This window comes from Periplaneta americana, chromosome 3, assembly GCF_040183065.1.
Source record: "Periplaneta americana isolate PAMFEO1 chromosome 3, P.americana_PAMFEO1_priV1, whole genome shotgun sequence".
NCBI classification, from domain to species: domain Eukaryota; kingdom Metazoa; phylum Arthropoda; class Insecta; order Blattodea; family Blattidae; genus Periplaneta; species Periplaneta americana.
In genome coordinates, this window is record NC_091119.1 from 198,136,543 (window position 1) to 198,156,725 (window position 20,183).

General features: G+C 33.9%; 1 protein-coding gene across 4 annotated transcripts in view; it reads left to right on the forward strand.

Annotated features, from left to right (window-relative positions):
* Khc-73 (Kinesin heavy chain 73) overlaps positions 1 to 20,183 on the forward strand; it is a 734,708-nt gene that overhangs the window by 638,174 nt on the left and 76,351 nt on the right. For all 4 annotated transcript variants that reach the window (XM_069822453.1, XM_069822454.1, XM_069822455.1 and 1 more), the window contains exons 15-25: positions 1,154 to 1,300; positions 2,378 to 2,542; positions 3,169 to 3,297; positions 5,388 to 5,610; positions 7,544 to 7,658; positions 7,908 to 8,150; positions 11,362 to 11,495; positions 11,966 to 12,148; positions 16,876 to 17,067; positions 17,719 to 17,921; positions 18,646 to 18,736. In XM_069822453.1, coding sequence (XP_069678554.1) covers positions 1,154 to 1,300; positions 2,378 to 2,542; positions 3,169 to 3,297; positions 5,388 to 5,610; positions 7,544 to 7,658; positions 7,908 to 8,150; positions 11,362 to 11,495; positions 11,966 to 12,148; positions 16,876 to 17,067; positions 17,719 to 17,921; positions 18,646 to 18,736 — 1,825 coding nt within the window. The remainder of the gene's footprint in view (positions 1 to 1,153; positions 1,301 to 2,377; positions 2,543 to 3,168; positions 3,298 to 5,387; positions 5,611 to 7,543; positions 7,659 to 7,907; positions 8,151 to 11,361; positions 11,496 to 11,965; positions 12,149 to 16,875; positions 17,068 to 17,718; positions 17,922 to 18,645; positions 18,737 to 20,183) is intronic.

Sequence of the window (20,183 nt, forward strand, 5' to 3'; positions counted from 1 at the left end):
AAAATTTCATAACTTAAGGAGCTGTAGAAGAAGCCATAGTAAACACTGGTTAAAGTATTTGAAACAATACACTTTTTAACCCCTTTAAGAGGAATATCAATTTTGATAATTTGCTACAGAGCTTTTCAGTACCATTATGACGACTCCAAGTCAACCAGAAGCTTAACAGCTTGACCATTTCCCTGATTATGTCAGATACTGAAATTAAGTGCTTTGAGTCTTTGTCAAATTGAGACAAGTTTATAAGTAATCATTATTGTTTCATTCCAAAATTGCAGAAGAAAATTTAAAACTAATTTCTATATGCTTTAAGTTATGAAAGGAGTTCATGTAGAATCTAGGCCATTAAAATGAGCACCAATGTTATCGCAGTTAGATAGAAGCCTTAGCAATACCCATTGCAGGAGATGCAATGAGCATGAAACGTTACCCCACGTGCTAGGTTTCTGCCCTCAGGGCGAATTACTGTGAATTGACAGACATAACACAGTCCGCTCAATAATTGCTAACAGATTAAGGGAACATGGTGAATACGAAGTATATGAGGAAGTTCAATGTCTTTCTACAGAAGGATCTACACGGCGTGCTGACATCATAATAATTGACCGAGATAAAAAAACTGGTCTCATTCTTGACCCCACTGTAATGTTCGAAATTAATGAAGATCAACCAAAGCAAGTACATGAAGAGAAATGCGTTATTTACCTTCCATGCTGTGATGATCTCAGTCATAAATATAATATTCAAGATTGGAATGTCAATGGACTTATGTTTGGTGCGCGAGGAACAATTCCCAAATTTACATTGGAGATCCTCAGAAAATTAAAGGTTCCTGATAAGACTCTTCAGACAATTGCATCAACCATTTTAAAATCTTCATTGAACATCATCAATCACCATCTCTATTCATCTTTATAATATTCAATGTATATTATTTATTTTCAATAAATTTTTATCGTTTTGATAGCTACCAAATCTTGTTGCAGAATATTCTTTTTTTTTAAATTTCATTATGTATTTTTTTAACATTAATTTACATTTTCTTTTTTGTTCATTTGGATTGATTAGGATGCCGATATTTTAAATCCAAGATTTGGACGGCTATCATTTCAATTATATTCTCTCTAGAATAAAATTAATAACATTGTTTCAGCGTGGTGCATTTGTGAGTGAGCCTGCAATCCTCGTAAAGAGGAAAGGTCTGGGAAGTCAAGTCTGGTCTATGGAGAAACTGGAAAATAAATTAATTGACATGCGTGATCTCTATGAAGAAAAGAGGGAGAAGAACCTGCCTATGAAGGTGAGTGGCTAATAACATTTTACCTGCTCTGTATTGTTTTCTTCTGTAGTTAGAAATTTAAATTTTAAAACTTAGTTATTAAGATTTGGTGATCATGAGTTTTGAAGGGCGTACTGCTTGTACAATTTGATGTAACTTAAGCAGTAGTCTGAGGAAATAGATATTCTTTATTTTTAACTTCAGCCTGCATATATTTGTTTCACTAGCTGTCAGGAACTATGTTTTTATAGGTATCTATTTTTGTATGCGAGTCCTTTCTGAATGCATTATATAAATTTGATAATAGCTCTTTTAGGTATGATTTTCTCAGTTTTCTGGTTTCCATCATTTGTGAAATTTAGAAGAAATTCACAGTAAACAAACTTTTTATAAGATAGTTTTCAAATTTTATAGATTGGGTTTTCAGGTACAATTGCTCTTGTTTTTCTTCACAGACAAGTTTAATGAAATCAATTGTATTGTATTGTGTTGTATTTATTAACATTCCACGGTATTCATACATTGCTTACAGCTAGAATATGGAACAAGTCAAAAAACTTAATACTATTATAAAGTCTTAATTTATAGTCACAGTCTAGATGAAATATATACAGACGAGATTTGCAATATAGTCTACTAGTACAACACAAAGTTTTAGATATAATTAGTAATTACAGAATGCAGATAAAAATGGCAAGAGCATCTCTTGAGAATGAGTCGTATCAGGTCTCATTAAAAAAATACAGTCATGAATCAAAAGGAAAACAAGAGTGTTGCTAGATCGAGAAAATTCTGCGGAGATCAGTTTTAAACTAATCTAAATCTTATGAAATCAGAACAAGCCAGTTGTGTAAGTCACCATTTTTTATAATTCTTATTCTGTAAATACTATTATTTTTGTTTATTGTTATCAGTAATACGCCTTTATATTCTAGTGATTACTATATAATTTCTAGTCACTTATTTATACGAAACAAACCAACAGATCCATTTTAAAGTACTATAATTCTTTTTTTTATTATTATTTTTTTTTAACTACAGAGACAATTTTAAAATTGCAGTGAAACACGTTTTCATAGGTGTATTTTCCCTTGCTAGGATGAAGCGCCTCAGAAAGGATTTGACCCCTTTTATGAATCTCAGGAAAATCACAATTTAATTGGTGTCGCCAACATATTCCTTGAAGTGCTGTTTCATGACGTCCGGCTCGATTATCACACACCCATCATCAGTCAGCAAGGAGAGGTGGCTGGCAGGTTACAGGTAAGTGTACTTTCATAACAAAGAGGTTAAATTAAACTTGAATACAAGGGGGAAGGATGTATCTATGACCTCCATAAATTGCAAAGGTTTAGAATAAAAAATGTTGTCCATTATTTTTGGAGTGATCTTCATAGAAGTGACCGTGGCTGATGACGCAGAATTTTGGAAAATGGGACTTATCTGAAAAACCATAAGGCATAAATCGAAAATTCTTATATCAAATTAAACGGGAGAAAATTCTCTATTAAAATAGTTATATTTTGAAAATTCTAATTTTTCATCATTTTTTGCGTTTTGTGGGTGTACATATACCTTAATTTGTATTATTTTCATCAGTGTTTGTATTTCTTTTTTGTATTTATATGTGCTATCTGGTAGGATGGAAGAGAAGGCCTTCTGGCCTTAATCCTGTCAGATTAAATAAATTATTACTATTATTATTACTATTATTATTTTTTAAAGATTAGATCTCACCAACTTGTAATTAACCAACTAAAATAATTGTATGTTTTCTTATTGATATAAATGTTGTTGGGGTGAGGGAGGGGAATTCATTTGCCTTGCCTGTGGTATTAACTGTGAGTTAGTGTAGTTTTAAATTTGAAATCCTTCACTTTTCTCTTCAGGTGGAAGTCAGTCGAGTGGCAGGCACTTTCCCGCAGGATAGAATGTGTGAGGCTGCATCAGAAAGTTCAGGGGACAGTGGACGAGAAGATGATGATGCGGCCCAGGGATCCAGTCAAGTTGCAGTCAGGGTAAGTGTGAGCCCTTGTTGGTGTCCCTCTCCTGTTTACGGCATGTTCAAAATTATCAAACTCAAATTCAGTCAGAGCCAGATGTATTACATACTTATAAAATAGCTTTCAGACAACCCGGAGGCTCATTACTGCCCTCACATAAGCCCATCATCGGTCCCTATCCTGAGCAAGATTAATCCAGTTCCTAGCATCATATCCCACCTCCTTCAAATCCACTTTAACCCTCCTGCTACTAAGGGAGGTAATAGGATTACCCCAATAATGATTTTTGAGCATTGTTTCCATTTTTTCCATCTTAATTTTTTTAATCTCTTGTCTGTTATATATCTACTAACAGTTTCAAATTAGAATAACATAAATAATTAATCTACTTTAAGAAGTAATTCGCTTTATTCATGTGGAATGATCTTGTTACCCCTTTGGTAATCTGTCATGAAAAGTCCAGAATATTAAATTCAATCTGAAGCTTAATTTTCTTCATTTATGAATTTAGTTCCAAGTTATTTTCTTTCATGTTATTTATGTCATTATTCATATTATTATTTATATTGTCATGATCTTTGGTTTCCAAATTTTTTTTTTTATTCCTGTGTGTTATGGTTATTCTAAAAGCGATTTTGTTAGAAATAATTATTAGTGGACCCTTTTTTTTCGAGTTAGCCATTGTAGTATAGGTGGTGTTCTAATATTTGAATTTCAACAAAGAACTGAATTTTGTTTTATTGAATTTAAATTTTTATTCATTCATTTTTAGAAGTTTTATAGATTTTTTTATAATTTATTTTTTATAAACAAATCTTTTGAAGATGTTCATGATTTTATAGGTTGAATTCCAATATTTAAATTTCAACAAATAACTGACATGCTTTCCAATTAATTTTATAGTGCTTTGACATTCATAGCATATAAGCTGTGTTGTGACAAAACTATATAGCTTTGAAGAGTTTGTCTTGAAATGGAAGTGAGACAAGTTTAAATTTGCTGCATGCCGGTATGTCAAAAAATCTTAAAGTTAGAATTTATACAACAGTTATATTACCGGTTGTTCTATATGGTTGTGAAACTTGAACTCTCACTTTGAGAGAGGAACAGAGGTTAAGGGTGTGTTTGAGAATAAGGTGCCTAGGAAAATATTTGGGGATAAGAGGGATGAAGTTACAGGAGAATGGAGAAAGTTACACAACACAGAACTGCATGCATTGTATTCTTTACCTGATATAATTAGGAACATTAAATCCAGATGTCTGAGATGGGCAGGGCATGTAGCATGTATGGGCGAATCCAGAAATGCATATAGTGTGTTAGTTGGGAGGCCGGAGGGAAGAAGACCTTTGGAGAGGCTGAGACGTAGATGGGAAGATAATATTAAAATGGATTTGAGGGAGGTGGGATATGATGGTAGAGACTGGATTAATCTTGCTCAGGATAGGGACCAATGGCGGGCTTATGTGAGGGCGGCAATGAACCTCCGGGTTCCTTAAAAGCCAGTAAGTAAGTATACCGGTATGTTATCTTGTAGTGTCACCAGTAACATATCTAAAGTTTTTTTAATTTTGGTATATGCTTTCAGCAGTATGGAATGGGACTTTTGAACCAGTCTGTATTTTTAAAAATAGGACGATTATTTTACATATTTATATTTTCTGGACATCTACAGTCAATAATACATAAATTGTTAAATATCCTAAATTTTTAACGAAGATTAGTATATGAGTTTAATGGGGTAATTGTATTATCCCCTTGATATTAGTAAGTTGTAATAAACCTTGATAGCAGGAGGGTTAATATTATCCTCCCATCTCCGTATCAGCTTTCCCAAAAGCCTTTTTCCTTGAGGTCTTCCAGCTGATACTCCAGGCATGAAAACGTCCATTTCGAGCCCGTATTTATGAAGGTACTAACATTCAATTAGTTAACCTTGTAACTCAACTGACGTGTTTACTACAGTTTGTGTAGTGTGTAGGGTGCGACAGAGTACAAACACCTTGCGTAGAATTGTTTGAGCAGATATTTCTGGAGTGTAAGTCTTGAAAGATGCGTGCAATTGAGTAATGTTGTTATTATCCATATGTTTGTGTTTTTTACAGGTAACCATCAAGCAGGCATCAGGCCTACCACTTTCATTGTCCAATTTTGTATTCTGCCAGTATTCATTTTGGAACCATCCAGACAGCATTGCAGTGCCACCTGTTGTCAATCCAGAGTTCCCAGTAACGTGCTCTTCTGGACGTGATTCTATGACCTTTAAATTTGATCACACACACGATTTTGAAGTTCCTGTAACGGAAGAGTTTTTGGAACACTGTTCAGGTGAGCTGTCCCAACGTTAGGCTGAACAACAAATTTTAACTTTTTGTCTTGCCTCGAAATAAATGTAGGTGGTATTTATTAATTGTATGCTCTGAATTTGATATCCAAAATATTCCGTCATTTCTTATCTCAGAAATCAGAAGGAAGTAAGTACAAAATCTCCATTTTGAGCATGTTGAGATGAATGTTTCACTTTGTATTTCACTTCCTTTGGATGTCGAAAAATGTACGAACCATTGACTATCCATCCCTGCAATTCGGAATCAGGGGCGGCCCGTCCTTATGTGCTACAGTGCTACAGCACAATGATAATTTTTTGCTCATATAATGTATTTGCAACACCATAGTATTTGATCTGTCATTTGACAATTTCCTGTGGTTATGTTCATGACGCGTTATAGAGTGTTTAGTCTTCGCTCTTAGCTCTTTGGTGCCTCAGGGGGTACAATGTGCTACTCAAAACTCTACATGAGAATGTAGACATTTAATGCGCATGTGTGAAGCTGAAATCACTGCTCTGATTGGCTATTTTTACGCGGGAAAGTGCTGTAGTCAGCTTCAGCACAACACAGCTTGGAGATTGCAAAAGTAAAGAGTAAAACGAAAGAATGCTTGTTTGTGGAAGAACTCGGAACTATGTACAATGTATTTGGTAATTCAAGTGTCCGATTGCTGCTGCCATCTACCAGCTTTTTGAGGTTCCTCTTGAATCAGTCAGCAAGCGACGGAAAATGGAATCCCAGAAAATTGAAGTCAAGGAAGTATATGACCGTATAATTCAGGAAAATACTTATCGTTTCCAGTCTTTAAGCTACCTAGACGCAACAAAATTGTTAAACAGCAAATTTTTTGACAATTTTTCGCATAATTTTCCTGAACGCGTACTTGAAGTTGCTGTCAACAGCTATACTATACTGAACAAAAGAGTGTTAAAGACACAACTTGGAGTTTTATACGGAAGACCCGACTTCCGGAATATAGATGGCTGTTCAATTGTTACAATACATAACATAGCCTCCAACAATTCACAGGATCCATTCCGTGAAGTAACGAAGTTGTTAAATATTTTGGTTACAACACCAATGACCACTGCTGAGCCAGAAAGATGTTTTTCTTGCTTAAAACTCGTAAAAACGTTTTTAAGGAACACTATGTCCCAGGATCGCCTCACTGCTCTTGCAATACTGTCAATAGAAAAGAGTATGATAGTAGATGGAGGGGTTTAATACCAGGGTAAATGGCAAGTTCTGCAGTAGGAAGGAACGTCGTATGGACTTCATATTTCGTCACTAGGCGAGTCTCAAATTAAGATAAATACATATAAGTGTATACAGTAGGCCGATATAGAGATTGTAGCACACTCATTATTTTGACCACCAGCCACTACTGTTCGGAATACTAACGCCAAAATAAGTATGAAATTCGTGTATGAATAAATCATAACCTAAGAATCTATGTTTTGGCACTACTTCTTTTTGCTCTTTGATACAAAATTTACCGTTTTCCTGGGAAATCAAGTTGCATATTTTTCTAAAATAATACTTTCCTCCTGTTCTCTATAGTTCCATAGAGAAATCTTGCGATATCAAGCATTCTAAATACCCATTTTAATTGAAAAGGATGTGCAAACACAAATATGTTCCCTCTTTTAATTTTCCTCCAAACATAATCAGAAACTTGTCTCTTAAATAATAAAACCCATTTCCCTGTTAACCCATAGTTTTAGTAGGATTTTTCATTAAGCCTGACTTGGTATGGAATGGTGGTAGGTACAGATTATTGATTGTCCAAGGGATTCTTTTACAACTGTCTTGTGAGCCGCATGGCGTGAGATAGTAACAAAATAAAACAGCGCACTGCAGTGTTTCTCATGAACATGGAAACTGGAAATTTGAAGATTACAATATGGTTTATATCAGTATATTTTTTACAGAGGGAGCTCTCTCAATTGAAGTCTGGGGTCACAGATGTGCAGGCTTCACGAAGTCCAAAGATGGGTGGGAAGTGGAGCAACAACAGTTAGCCAAAGCGCGATCTCTGGCAGACAGGTGAGTTGAAATAACGATCTTTTTAGCCAAAACAAGATCTCTGGCAGACAGATGAGTGTCCTGAAATCCTGAAATAACGATATTTTAGTACACTTAAAAAAAGTTTTGTGTTAGTTCATTCTTCAGATTGTATGTATCCATTTTTTCGAATCTGAAAGTTATTTAAAAGTTATTATCGTTTTTTGGAATTGCAAGTCTTGGAGAGTGACATAGCAGATGCAGTCACAAAGCTGCACTTTTATTTCACAGGTGGAGTGAGTTGACACGGAAGATCCAGCTGTGGGTGGAGATCCAAGAACTCAATGAGCAAGGTGAATATTCAGCCGTGGAAGTTAGTACGAAACCTGACATTCTGACTGGAGGAATTTACCAGCTGCGTCAAGGTCAGCAAAGGAGGATCCAGGTGCGCGTGAAACCAGTACAAAACTCGGGGACACTCCCCATCATTTGTCAGTCTATCGTCAGTATTGCAGTTGGAAGCGTTTCTGTCAGGTAAGTTGGAATTTCAGTGGGTTGTGAAATTAATTTCTCAAGTGATGTAGTGTTATGTACTCCTGTATGGTAACCTGTAATGTACTGTTGGTATATCTTCGAAAGTGAGTGCCAACAAGCAACAGATATGCAGATCATAATGTCATGATGCATATCCTCGTAATTTCTGTCACCTCTGTCGTCACCATTACTCATATGGTTACGTCATTCTCGTTGTTATCCTTACTAGAGCTGTGCAAAATAGTGGTTATGTTGGTCAAGATTCGCTTATCCTTCAAAGGATTAGTGCCCTCTAACTGGTTCCGAATCTTCTTGCTTGCTGTGCTTCATCTAACCATGTAGTCTTGCCCTGTCCAAGCATCATCTACCATGATGCCATTTCTCCTGTCCAAAACTTCTGGTTATTATCGTGAAACAAGGTCTTCATGTATAAATTAGCTACAGTATATTGAAAAGAAAGGAATTTTGCAAATATTGAATATTTATTTATTTATTTATTTATTTATTTATTTATTTATTTATTTATTCATTCATTCATTCATTCATTCATTCATTCTCACTCACTCACTCATTTATTTATTTATTTACTCTCACTCACTCACTCATTTATTTATTTATTTATTTATTCTCACTCACTCATTTATTTATATATTTATTTACTCTCACTCACTCATTTCTTTATTTATTTATTTATTTACTCTCACTCAGTTACTCATTTATTTATTTATTTATTTACTCTCACTCACTTATTTATTTATTTACTCTCTCTCTCACTCACTCACTTATTTATTATTTATTCGTTTATTCTCACTCACTCACTCATTTATTTATTTATTTATTTACTCTCATTTATTTATTTATTTATTTACTCTCTCTCACTCACTCACTCATTTATTTATTTATTTACTCTCACTCACTCATTTATTTATTTACTTATTTATTTACTCTCGCTCACTCATTTATTTATTTATTTATTTATTTACTCTCACTCACTCACTCACTCACTCACTCACTCATTTATTTATTTATTTACTCTCACTCACTCACTTATTTATTATTTATTTGTTTATTCTCACTCACTCATTTATTTATTTATTTATTTATTTATTTATTTATTTATTTATTTACTCTCTCTCACTCACTCACTCACTCACTCATTTATTTATTTATTTATTTATTTATTTATTTATTTACTCTCACTCACTCACTTATTTATTATTTATTTGTTTATTCTCACTCATTCATTTATTTATTTATTTATTTATTTATTTACTCTCGCTCACTCATTTATTTATTTATTTACTCTCTCTCTCTCACTCACTCACCTATTTATTTATTTATTTGTTTATTCTCACTCACTCACTTATTTATTTATTTACTCTCACTCACTCACTCATTTATTTATTTATTTATTTACTCTCACTCACTCACTTATTTATTATTTATTTGTTTATTCTCACTCACTCATTTATTTATTTATTTATTTATTTATTTATTTACTCTCGCTCACTCATTTATTTATTTATTTATTTACTCTCACTCACTCACTTATTTATTATTTATTTGTTTATTCTCACTCACTCATTTATTTATTTATTTATTTATTTACTTATTTATTTACTCTCTCTCACTCACTCACTCATTTATTTATTTATTTATTTATTTACTCTCACTCACTCATTTATTTATTATTTATTTGTTTATTCTCACTCATTTATTTATTTATTTATTTATTTACTCTCGCTCACTCATTTATTTATTTATTTACTCTCTCTCTCACTCACTCACCTATTTATTTATTTGTTTGTTTATTCTCACTCACTTATTTATTTATTTATTTACTCTCTCTCACTCACTCATTTATTTATTTATTTATTTATTTACTCTCTCACTCACTTATTTATTATTTATTTGTTTATTCTCACTCACTCATTTATTTATTTATTTATTTATTTATTTACTCTCGCTCACTCATTTATTTATTTATTTATTTACTCTCACTCACTTATTTATTATTTATTTGTTTATTCTCACTCACTCATTTATTTATTTATTTATTTATTTATTTATTTATTTACTCTCGCTCACTCATTTATTTATTTATTTATTTATTTATTTACTCTCTCTCACTCACTCATTTATTTATTTATTTATTTACTCTCACTCACTCACTTATTTATTATTTATTTGTTTATTCTCACTCACTCATTTATTTATTTATTTATTTACTCTCGCTCACTCATTTATTTATTTATTTACTCTCTCTCTCACTCACTCAGTCACTCACCTATTTATTTATTTATTTGTTTATTCTCACTCACTCACTTATTTATTTATTTATTTATTTATTTATTTATTTATTTACTTATTTACTTATTTATTTATTTACTTACTTAGTTACTTATTTATTTATTTATTTACTTATTTATTTACTCTCTCTCTCACTCACTCACTCATTTATTTATTTATTTACTCTCACTCACTCACTCACTTATTTATTATTTATTTGTTTATTCTCACTCATTTATTTATTTATTTATTTATTTATTTACTCTCGCTCACTCATTTATTTATTTATTTACTCTCTCTCTCACTCACTCAGTCACTCACTCACCTATTTATTTATTTGTTTATTCTCACTCACTCACTTATTTATTTATTTATTTACTTACTTATTTACTTATTTATTTATTTATTTATTTATTTACTTACTTATTTACTTATTTATTTATTTACTCTCTCACTCACTCACTCACTCACTCATTTATTTATTTATTTATTTATTTATTTATTTACTCTCACTCACTCACTTATTTATTATTTATTTGTTTATTCTCACTCATTTATTTATTTATTTATTTATTTACTCTCGCTCACTCATTTATTTATTTATTTACTCTCTCTCTCACTCACTCACCTATTTATTTATTTATATATTTATTTATTTGTTTATTCTCACTCACTTATTTATTTATTTATTTATTTATTTATTTATTTATTTATTTATTTATTTATTTACTTACTTATTTATTTATTTATTTATTTACTCTCACTCACTCATTTATTTATTTATTTATTTATTTATTTATTTATTTATTTATTTTTATTTATTTATTTATTTACTTATTTATTTACTCTCACTCACTCACTTATTTATTTATTTATTTATTTATTTACTCACTCACTCACTTGTTTACTTAATAACTTGCAGGTCGAGACTACAGAAACCATTGGATTCATACCAGGAGGAAGATTTGGCAGTATTAAGAGAGAAGTGGAGTGATGCGTTGAAGAGGCGAAGACAGTATCTTGACCAGCAGATACAAAGGCTGATCAACAAGCAATGTAAGAATCGTTATCACAGCAGTGTTGCGGACCAGATTTATAGGCACTAGATGTTAAAAATGCCACCGAGTATAGCTGAGTGGATGTGATGTGGTTGGGAACTGTTTCGAGACCTTTATGCTTGACCGCACCTACAAATCACATTCTTTCTTGACAGCCTTTATTAGTTTTCCGACTGCTTCAAATGTCGTATTTCCTTCTCATGTTGAAAGAATAGCACATTTCTCATTAAGACTTCGAAAATATGAAACTGGTTGTCCTTTGACACAAGGAACAACTTAACATCGTGTTCTAGGCGACATAAAGAGGTTCTTTGTCCTGCAGTCAATAGGAAGGGCTTCAGACACGTGCAGAGTCTTCTTGTGTGGAATGAAGATTAGTGTGAACCAAAAATAATAAATATGAATGCTACATCGCACTTTGTAGGATGTTGTGCTTGTCTGACGTTCTTTGTGTCTCTTGCTTTACAGCGAAATCTGAGCAGGATCTAGAACGAGAGCAGAGCCTTGTGGATCAGTGGGTAAGCCTTACAGAAGAGCGCAATGCCGTTCTGGTGCCATCAGCTGGCTCTGGAATTCCTGGAGCACCAGCTGACTGGGATCCTCCTCCAGGGATGGAGCCTCATGTACCAGTCTTGTTCCTTGATCTCAATGGTGAGTAGCAATCATTTATCAAGCTCTCTGCAAAACGAAAAGGTAGTGGGATAGATAATAAACTTACCTGCAGATGGCCCAAAGTAGTAGGTGACTATCTCCATAACAATAAAGATAGGAAATAAACAGTCTTTATTAAAGAGTACAGAACTTAAAGATATGTCATATTTATCCATATCTCCCAGCTTGTACAACTTAAGGGAACTGGATACCTCCTATCTTGATAATGTTAAATTTCCAAAGTTTTGGTATGCTCAACTTTTAAACTATTAAAGTTAGGAAGTTGAAACTATACGGCAACATTGTTGCTACCTTTATCTGTCGTCCACACCTGTGGAGTAACGGCTAGCGCATCTGGCTGCGAAACCAGGTGGCCCGGGTTCGATTCCCAGTCGGGACAAGTTACCTGGTTGAGGTTTTTTCCGGGGTTTTTCCCTCAACCCAATATGAGCATATGCTGGGTAACTTTAGGTGCTGGACCCCAGACTCATTTCACTGGCATAATCACCTTCATCTCATTCAGATGCTAAATAACCTGAAATGTTGATAAAGCATCATAAAATAGCCTACTAAAATAAAATAATTTATCTGTCTGTTAAATACAATAGAATTGCTGTTATTCGTGTTTGTTATTTTTCTTAATTTTTTTTTCCAAATATCTAAAAATTTTATTTTTTTTTTTCAAAATATATTTTTTTAACTTCAAGTTTTCATATAATGAAAACTATTTTATATTTAACAGATAACTAGTAAAAAAAAAATATATATATGTTTATCTTTAAGGGGGGTGACAGGTGAAATTTTTGCCATTTTCAGTCAATATTCTATCTTGTGGAAATGTTTAGTGAATTTAATTTAATTTTATTGGGTTATTTTACGACGCTGTATCAACATTTAGGTTATTTAGCGTCTGAATGAAATGAAGGTGATAATGCCGGTGAAATGAGTCCGGGGTCCAGCACCGAAAGTTACCCAGCATTTGCTCGTATTGGGTTGAGGGAAAACCCCGGAAAAAAAACCTCAACCAGGTAACTTGCCCCGACTGGGATTCGAACCTGGGCCACCTGGTTTTGCGGCCAGACGCGCTGACAGTTACTGCACAGGTGTGGACTGATTAGTGAATGGTGGTACAGCAGTACAGGAACATTCTCGAAAGTCTATGTAGATATTTCGATATTGCATGCATATAGAAAGTTATTGAAAGCCCTGGAAAACTCTGGAAAGGTGTCGAATGTTCAAGAACACTATGGAAGACGAATGTCCAAGAACACTTGGGAGACATTGGAACATTCAAGAATGTTTCAGAATGTCATGGACCTGTATTCTAGAATTTTCGATTAGGAAATGTTCTCGAATATTGTAAACACTACCATGTATTCTGATTGATCGAACCCCCTGAGGCTGAGGCTACAGGGGGAAAGGGGTTATCATCACTGGAGCTATACAAGTATATCCTGGAAAAAGGCTTTTTGGACATTAATCCAAATGTGGGAAAAGTGCTCCAGATGCTGTTGTGTATACCAAAGTCAAATTGTTTGGCAGAACGGTTATTTTCAGCACTAAAGAGAGTAAAGAATTATTTATTTAAGATCTACACAGAACAAAACAGGCTTAACTCACTCTCTGTGCTGTACATAGATATAAAGCAGTCTGTGAACTATAGTGAGGTCATCCGTTCCTTTGCAGAGAATAAAATTCATCTGGTGGCAGTAATAATGTTTTATTTTCGCTGGCAGAGTTAAGGCCATAAGGCCTTCTCTTCCACTCAAACAGTTTTAATCAATACAATACATATTTAAATTACGAATATTTACACTACACGTGAAAGGTTCTCCAGCAATATTCTTCAGTTAAGTTTTAACTACTAGTAGACTACATATTTATTAAAATTTAGATAAACCTATAAGGTAAAGTAGTAACTTAATTTATGAGCTAATTTAATTCAATCAATTATAATTAATTTGAGATTTGAGATAGCTAGTAAAATGATGAAAATTAATTTAATATAAGCTTACTAGAACTATGTTACAGGGAGAAAAAAAAAAATATATATATATATATATATATATATTTATGACTCGGTTAAGAGGAAAGTATTATATGATATTCTTATTGAATTTGGTATTCCCAACAAACTAGTTCGATTAATTAAAATGTGTCTCAGTGAAACATACAGCAGAGTCCGTATAGGTCAGTTTCTATCTGATGCTTTTCCAATTCACTGCGGGCTAAAGCAGGGAGATGCACTATCACCTTTACTTTTTAACTTCGCTCTAGAATATGCCATTAGGAAAGTTCAGGATAACAGACAGGGTTTGGAATTGAACGGGTTACATCAGCTTCTTGTCTATGCGGATGACGTGAATATGTTAGGAGAAAATACACAAACGATTAGGGAAAACACGGAAATGTTACTTGAAGCAAGTAGAGCGATCGGTTTGGAAGTAAATCCCGAAAAGACAAAGTATATGATTATGTGTCGTGACCAGAATATAGTACGAAGTGGAAATATAAAAATTGGAGATTTATCCTTCGAAGAGGTGGAAAAATTCAAATATCTTGGAGCAACAGTAACAAATATAAATGACACTCGGGAGGAAATCAAACGCAGAATAAATATGGGAAATGCGTGTTATTATTCGGTTGAGAAGCTCTTATCATCCAGTCTGCTGTCCAAAAATCTGAAAGTTAGAATTTATAAAACAGTTATATTACCGGTTGTTCTGTATGGTTGTGAAACTTGGACTCTCACTCTGAGAGAGGAACATAGGTTCAGGGTGTTTGAGAATAAGGTGCTAAGGAAAATATTTGGGGCTAAGAGGGATGAAGTTACAGGAGAATGGAGAAAGTTACACAACGCAGAACTGCACGCATTGTATTCTTCACCTGACATAATTAGGAACATTAAATCCAGACGTTTGAGATGGGCAGGGCATGTAGCACGTATGGGCGAATCCAGAAATGCATATAGAGTGTTAGTTGGGAGACCGGAGGGAAAAAGACCTTTAGGGAGGCCGAGACGTAGATGGGAGGATAATATTAAAATGGATTTGAGGGAGGTGGGGTATGATGATAGAGACTGGATTAATCTTGCACAGGATAGGGACCGCTGGCGGGCTTATGTGAGGGCGGCAATGAACCTTCGGGTTCCTTAAAAGCCATTTGTAAGTAAGTAAGTAATATATATATATATATATTTCTATAATGAGAATATTAATGTAATTGCCATTAGAGGTTTTGTAAATCTATTTAAATCAATGTTAGCTTGTAATTATAAATGTAAAAATTATTTTGTATAAAAAGTATAGTTGGTACTTCTTTATTTAATTTCAAGTCAAAGTATATTAAATAAATAAAAAATAGAATTAAAGTTTGTTTTTTGCGTTAAATATAGGGAATCTATGGCTATCCTTACTGAGGGTGTTGTTATAGCAGTCTTTTCTTGTCAAGAGCAGATGGTGTTTACCAATCGTTTTGTAAATTTTGTACATGTGATGTCGGGTAACATTGTTTGTTGTGATCAAAGGGATAGGGATTGCTGGTTCTTGTCCCCAGAATTTTTTTAAGTCAGTTGAGCAGTCTCATTTTTACTTTTCATTGTTGTAATTGCTGTCAGATCCTTATCAATCTCTTCAAGAATTATTGTGCAGTAGTACTACACTATAACTACAGTAAAACCCCGATAAGACGCTGTTCAAGAGACCGGATGTAAACCGTGTATTAACCGGGACTGCGTATTAGGCTGGTATACTAATTTTGACTTATATACAGTATCTGTTAGCATTTTTCTTTATTGAAATACATGATCCATGAAAGGTAATATAGTATTACTCTATTATGTAATTACTGTACTGTACATTTACAATATGTACTGTACTTAATTCTTTCGGAAAAAAAATCACTTATAGTTGTTTGCCGTGTGCGTGTTCTCCAAGTCCTCATGTTTACCACACTTCAGTTTCTGCGATTACATCGTCCCAACGACGTCGCAACTGTAGTGATTGAGTCGCGGTTTTTTATTATCGTTCTTAATATCAATGATGGGCTTCCTGATGAATCAGAGAGTTGTTTCTGAATAAGAGTACTGTTCTCATCGTACTTTCGTAAGATTTCCAATTTTTCTGACACAGAAATGGCTTTTTGTTTAACACTCATTGTCATTGTAATGACATTCACAGACACTTCAATACACAAAAGGACAACAAACTGCCCAGCAAAAATTTCCAGAATTTTATTACGGCCGAGAGAGGGTTAGTAAGAGGGTGAGGTATTGTAACTGTATGTAGGCTTTAAGCGCGCAGGTAAAGAGTCTAATAAGAGAGCGTAACACGAGGGTGGGGTATACTAAGGTATGAAGTATGAAGGTTTAAATGTGCAGGTAAAGGGTCGAATACCAATACTTTTCAGGTTAATGACACCAGTGAGTTCAGTGACAAAGATGTTTGATTGCTGTTACAGTACATTGCTGAAAATTATATGGAAAATATTCCACAAAAACAGCGTATTATGCGGACTTGAGTGCAACAAACGGGGTATTTTATAAAGGCTTTATATATGAAATGTGCAGGGACCGGACAAGAAAAGCATATTACATGGGATAGCGTAATAAGCGGGCGCGTCTTATCGAGGTTTTACTGTATATCATTATATGTATGACAACAGTAATATTGATGATTTTGTCCATTACTTTTCAGAAATTAGTAAACAATGTAAATGTACTGTTTCAGCTGATGATCTGTCAACACATCAATCTGGTGATGAAGTGTCTGTAACAGGACTGAATTCAATCCTGCCTAAAGAGCACGGTAACAAGTTCTACAATTTGCCGATCATAAGGCATCTAGAGAAAGACGTGTGTGCAGTTGCAGCCTGGGATTCCTCTATACACGATAGTATCTACTTGAACAGGGTCACTGAAGGTCAGCTGAGTGTTCAAATATCATTTATAAGTCATTCATTCATTCTTTCATTCATAGTGTTCTGCAAGTCTTTCACTGCAAACCCAGCATTCTCCAGTCTTTCCTATTTTCTGCCTTCCTCTTTGTCTCCTCATTGATCCATTAATGTCGTCTATCATCTGATATCTTCTTCTGCCCCGAACTCTTCTCCTGTTCACAATTCCTTCCAGTGCATCCTTCAGTAGGCCAGTGACCTAGCCAATTTCTTTTCTCTTCCTGATCAATTTCAGCATCATTCTTTCTTCAGCCATTCTTTCCAACACAGCTTCATTTCTTATTCTGTCTGTGCATTTCACACACTCCATTCTTCTCCATATCCACATTTCGAATGCTTCTAGTCGCTTCTCTTCACTTCGTCGTAATGTCCATGTTTCTGCCTCATGCAATGGCACATTCTACACAAAGCACTTTACTAGGCTTTTCCTTAGTTCTTTTTCCAGAGGTCCGCAGAAGCTGCTTCTTTTTCTGTTAAAAGCTTCCTTTGTCATTGCTATCCTCCTTTTGACTTCCTGGCAACAGCTCATGTTACTGCTTATAGTACAACCAAAGTATTATGTATACCATGTGATTAGGGTGATGTTGTATATCTTATTTCTCCTCTCACCCCTACAGCAAATGAACGTGTGTACCTAATATTGAAAACAACAGTCCGTCTCTCTCATCCCGCAACAATGGATCTCGTACTCAGGAAGCGGTTAAGTCTCAATATTTACAAGAGACAGAGCATCACAGACAGGATTCGGAGAAAGATAGTCAGGTCTGACTGTCTGACGCAGTGTGGTGTGACGTATGAAGTTGTTTCCAACATTCCTAAGGTTAGTATTCTATTGCATTTATTTACAATCCATAATATTCGTACATTGCTTCACAGCTAGAATCTGGAACAAGTCAAAAAATCTTAATAGTATTACAAAGTCTTAATTATAGTCACAGTCTAGTTGAAATACATGAGTTTTACAATATACTAGTACACTGGGCTGCAAAAGAAATGCTGAGTCGAAGTTGCTATCGATTTTGAATATGGTGTAATCTATAATCTGTGTTGTAAAATGCGCGTGCTATCTTATATTTAACTCCATTTGTCAAATTTTTCGTACAGTTCACTTTATAACACTTGTTGATAAAATGTGAACATTTTGAAAGTATTAAAATTGTTTAAAAAATAGGTCGTGTACCTTGGGTTTCTGTACAGTCTCGTTTCGGCATGGTTTGGACCTTCGTCATTGATCTGAAGTCACATAACATCTTACAGAAACCTTGACTGTGGGCATTTCTGTTCAAGTAGACCTCTGACCACTGACAGTCCAAAACCACATGAAAACCTGAGGCACATAACTTTAAAAACAATTTTAATAGTACTTTTAAAGGTTTAAGTTTTTGAAGTTTTTACATTTTATCCATTTGACAAAGTCCATTGTATTTTGTAATGTTCAAGGACTGAATAAATATGAATACATGTGCATATGTGGAACATGCGTACATGTGTGCATCATAGAAACTTTGAGTGTGTGGCTAATTCTCTTCACTGTTTTTATTCAGGCAAGTGAAGAATTGGAAGACAGAGAGTCCTTAGCCCAGATTGCCGCATCTGGAGAAGATTCATCGTTAAGTGATGGTGAAACTTACATAGGTCAGTCGTTAAATTCATATCTGATAATCATAATTGATATTAATTTTTTGCGTTGTTTTGAGAATGAATATGCTTGATTGGTTTGTTGCTATGTTCGGCATACTGGAATTCTTCCATTTGCCTTCCTGCTTCCCAGTGTCGTAATGACTAATGACAGATCTGTAGCTGTTAAATTCTTACAGTTCTAGAGGTGTGTCATAACCATTATAGTATTATCTTCTTTACAAAGTAAACAATTAGGAGTAGGAAAAATATTTATTTTATATAAAAAAGTAGCCAGACAATCATGTCCCATATATGATCGAAAAAGAACCACAGCTTTCATTCGTGGACATTCTGGAATTAGATTTTTATTCTTTAATAAAGTATTCCATTGCCTATTTATACTCTCTACTTGAAAAGATGATGGATGGATGGATGGATGGATAGATATCACGTGCACCATTTTTCTCCATATCTGCATTTCAAATGATTCCAGTCATTTCTCTTTACTGCATCATCTCTTCCTTAGTTCTTTTTCCAGAGGTCTGCAGAAGATGCTTCTTATTCTATTAAAAGCTTTCTTGTCCATCACTATCTTCTTTTTGACTTCCTGGCAGCAGCTCATGTTGCTACTTATAGTGCACCCAAGTATTTGAAGCTCTCCACTTATTCCACTGTCTCATTTCGAATTCCCACGTTTATCTTTATTTTTCTTCCGATAACCAGCATCTTCGTCTTGTTTGCATTCATCTTCATCACATACTGCTCACAAATGTCATTTAGCTCCAGTATCATATCCCTTAGTATCATCTCTTCTGCTAACAATGCCATAACATCAGTGCAAATCTTAAATGGGACAAAAATTATAAATGATTAGAATTCGATTTTTAAATAAATAGAAAGGAAGTTCTTTCCAGTAATATGAGGCGCATCAAGAAAGTAATTTTTCCTGGGACCATTACCAGAATTAAAACACAATTTCATGGAAAGATTTATTGGAACAGGTACAGCATTTGTTGAGCCATTTTTCAACATATTTGGGTCATTTGCAAAATTTGTATAACAAATGGACGATTGAGAACGTCAAAATTAAAGTACTATTTAGTGCATATTCTGCATGTATTAATACAGTGCAATGTCTCTGCCATAGTAATCAGCCACTATACACTCACCTTGCTTTACAGCACTGTTTTGAACGATGTAACAGACATGATGGAGTAACAGATCTGACAGGTAACAGACTTGACAAAGCAAACAAGCATGTGCTAACCTAAAATTTTTTTGCTTAAAAATCTTCAAAATAGCAACTTAACTACTGCACACGTGCACTATTATGTCCTCTTGATCTTGACTTTATATGTTGTTATTTGTGGAAAACACAACACAAACAGATCTGAAGAGTAAAAATGCACGCTTAGACTAAAACATAAAGCAAGAGTATGACACACAAAGTCGCCAAATCAAA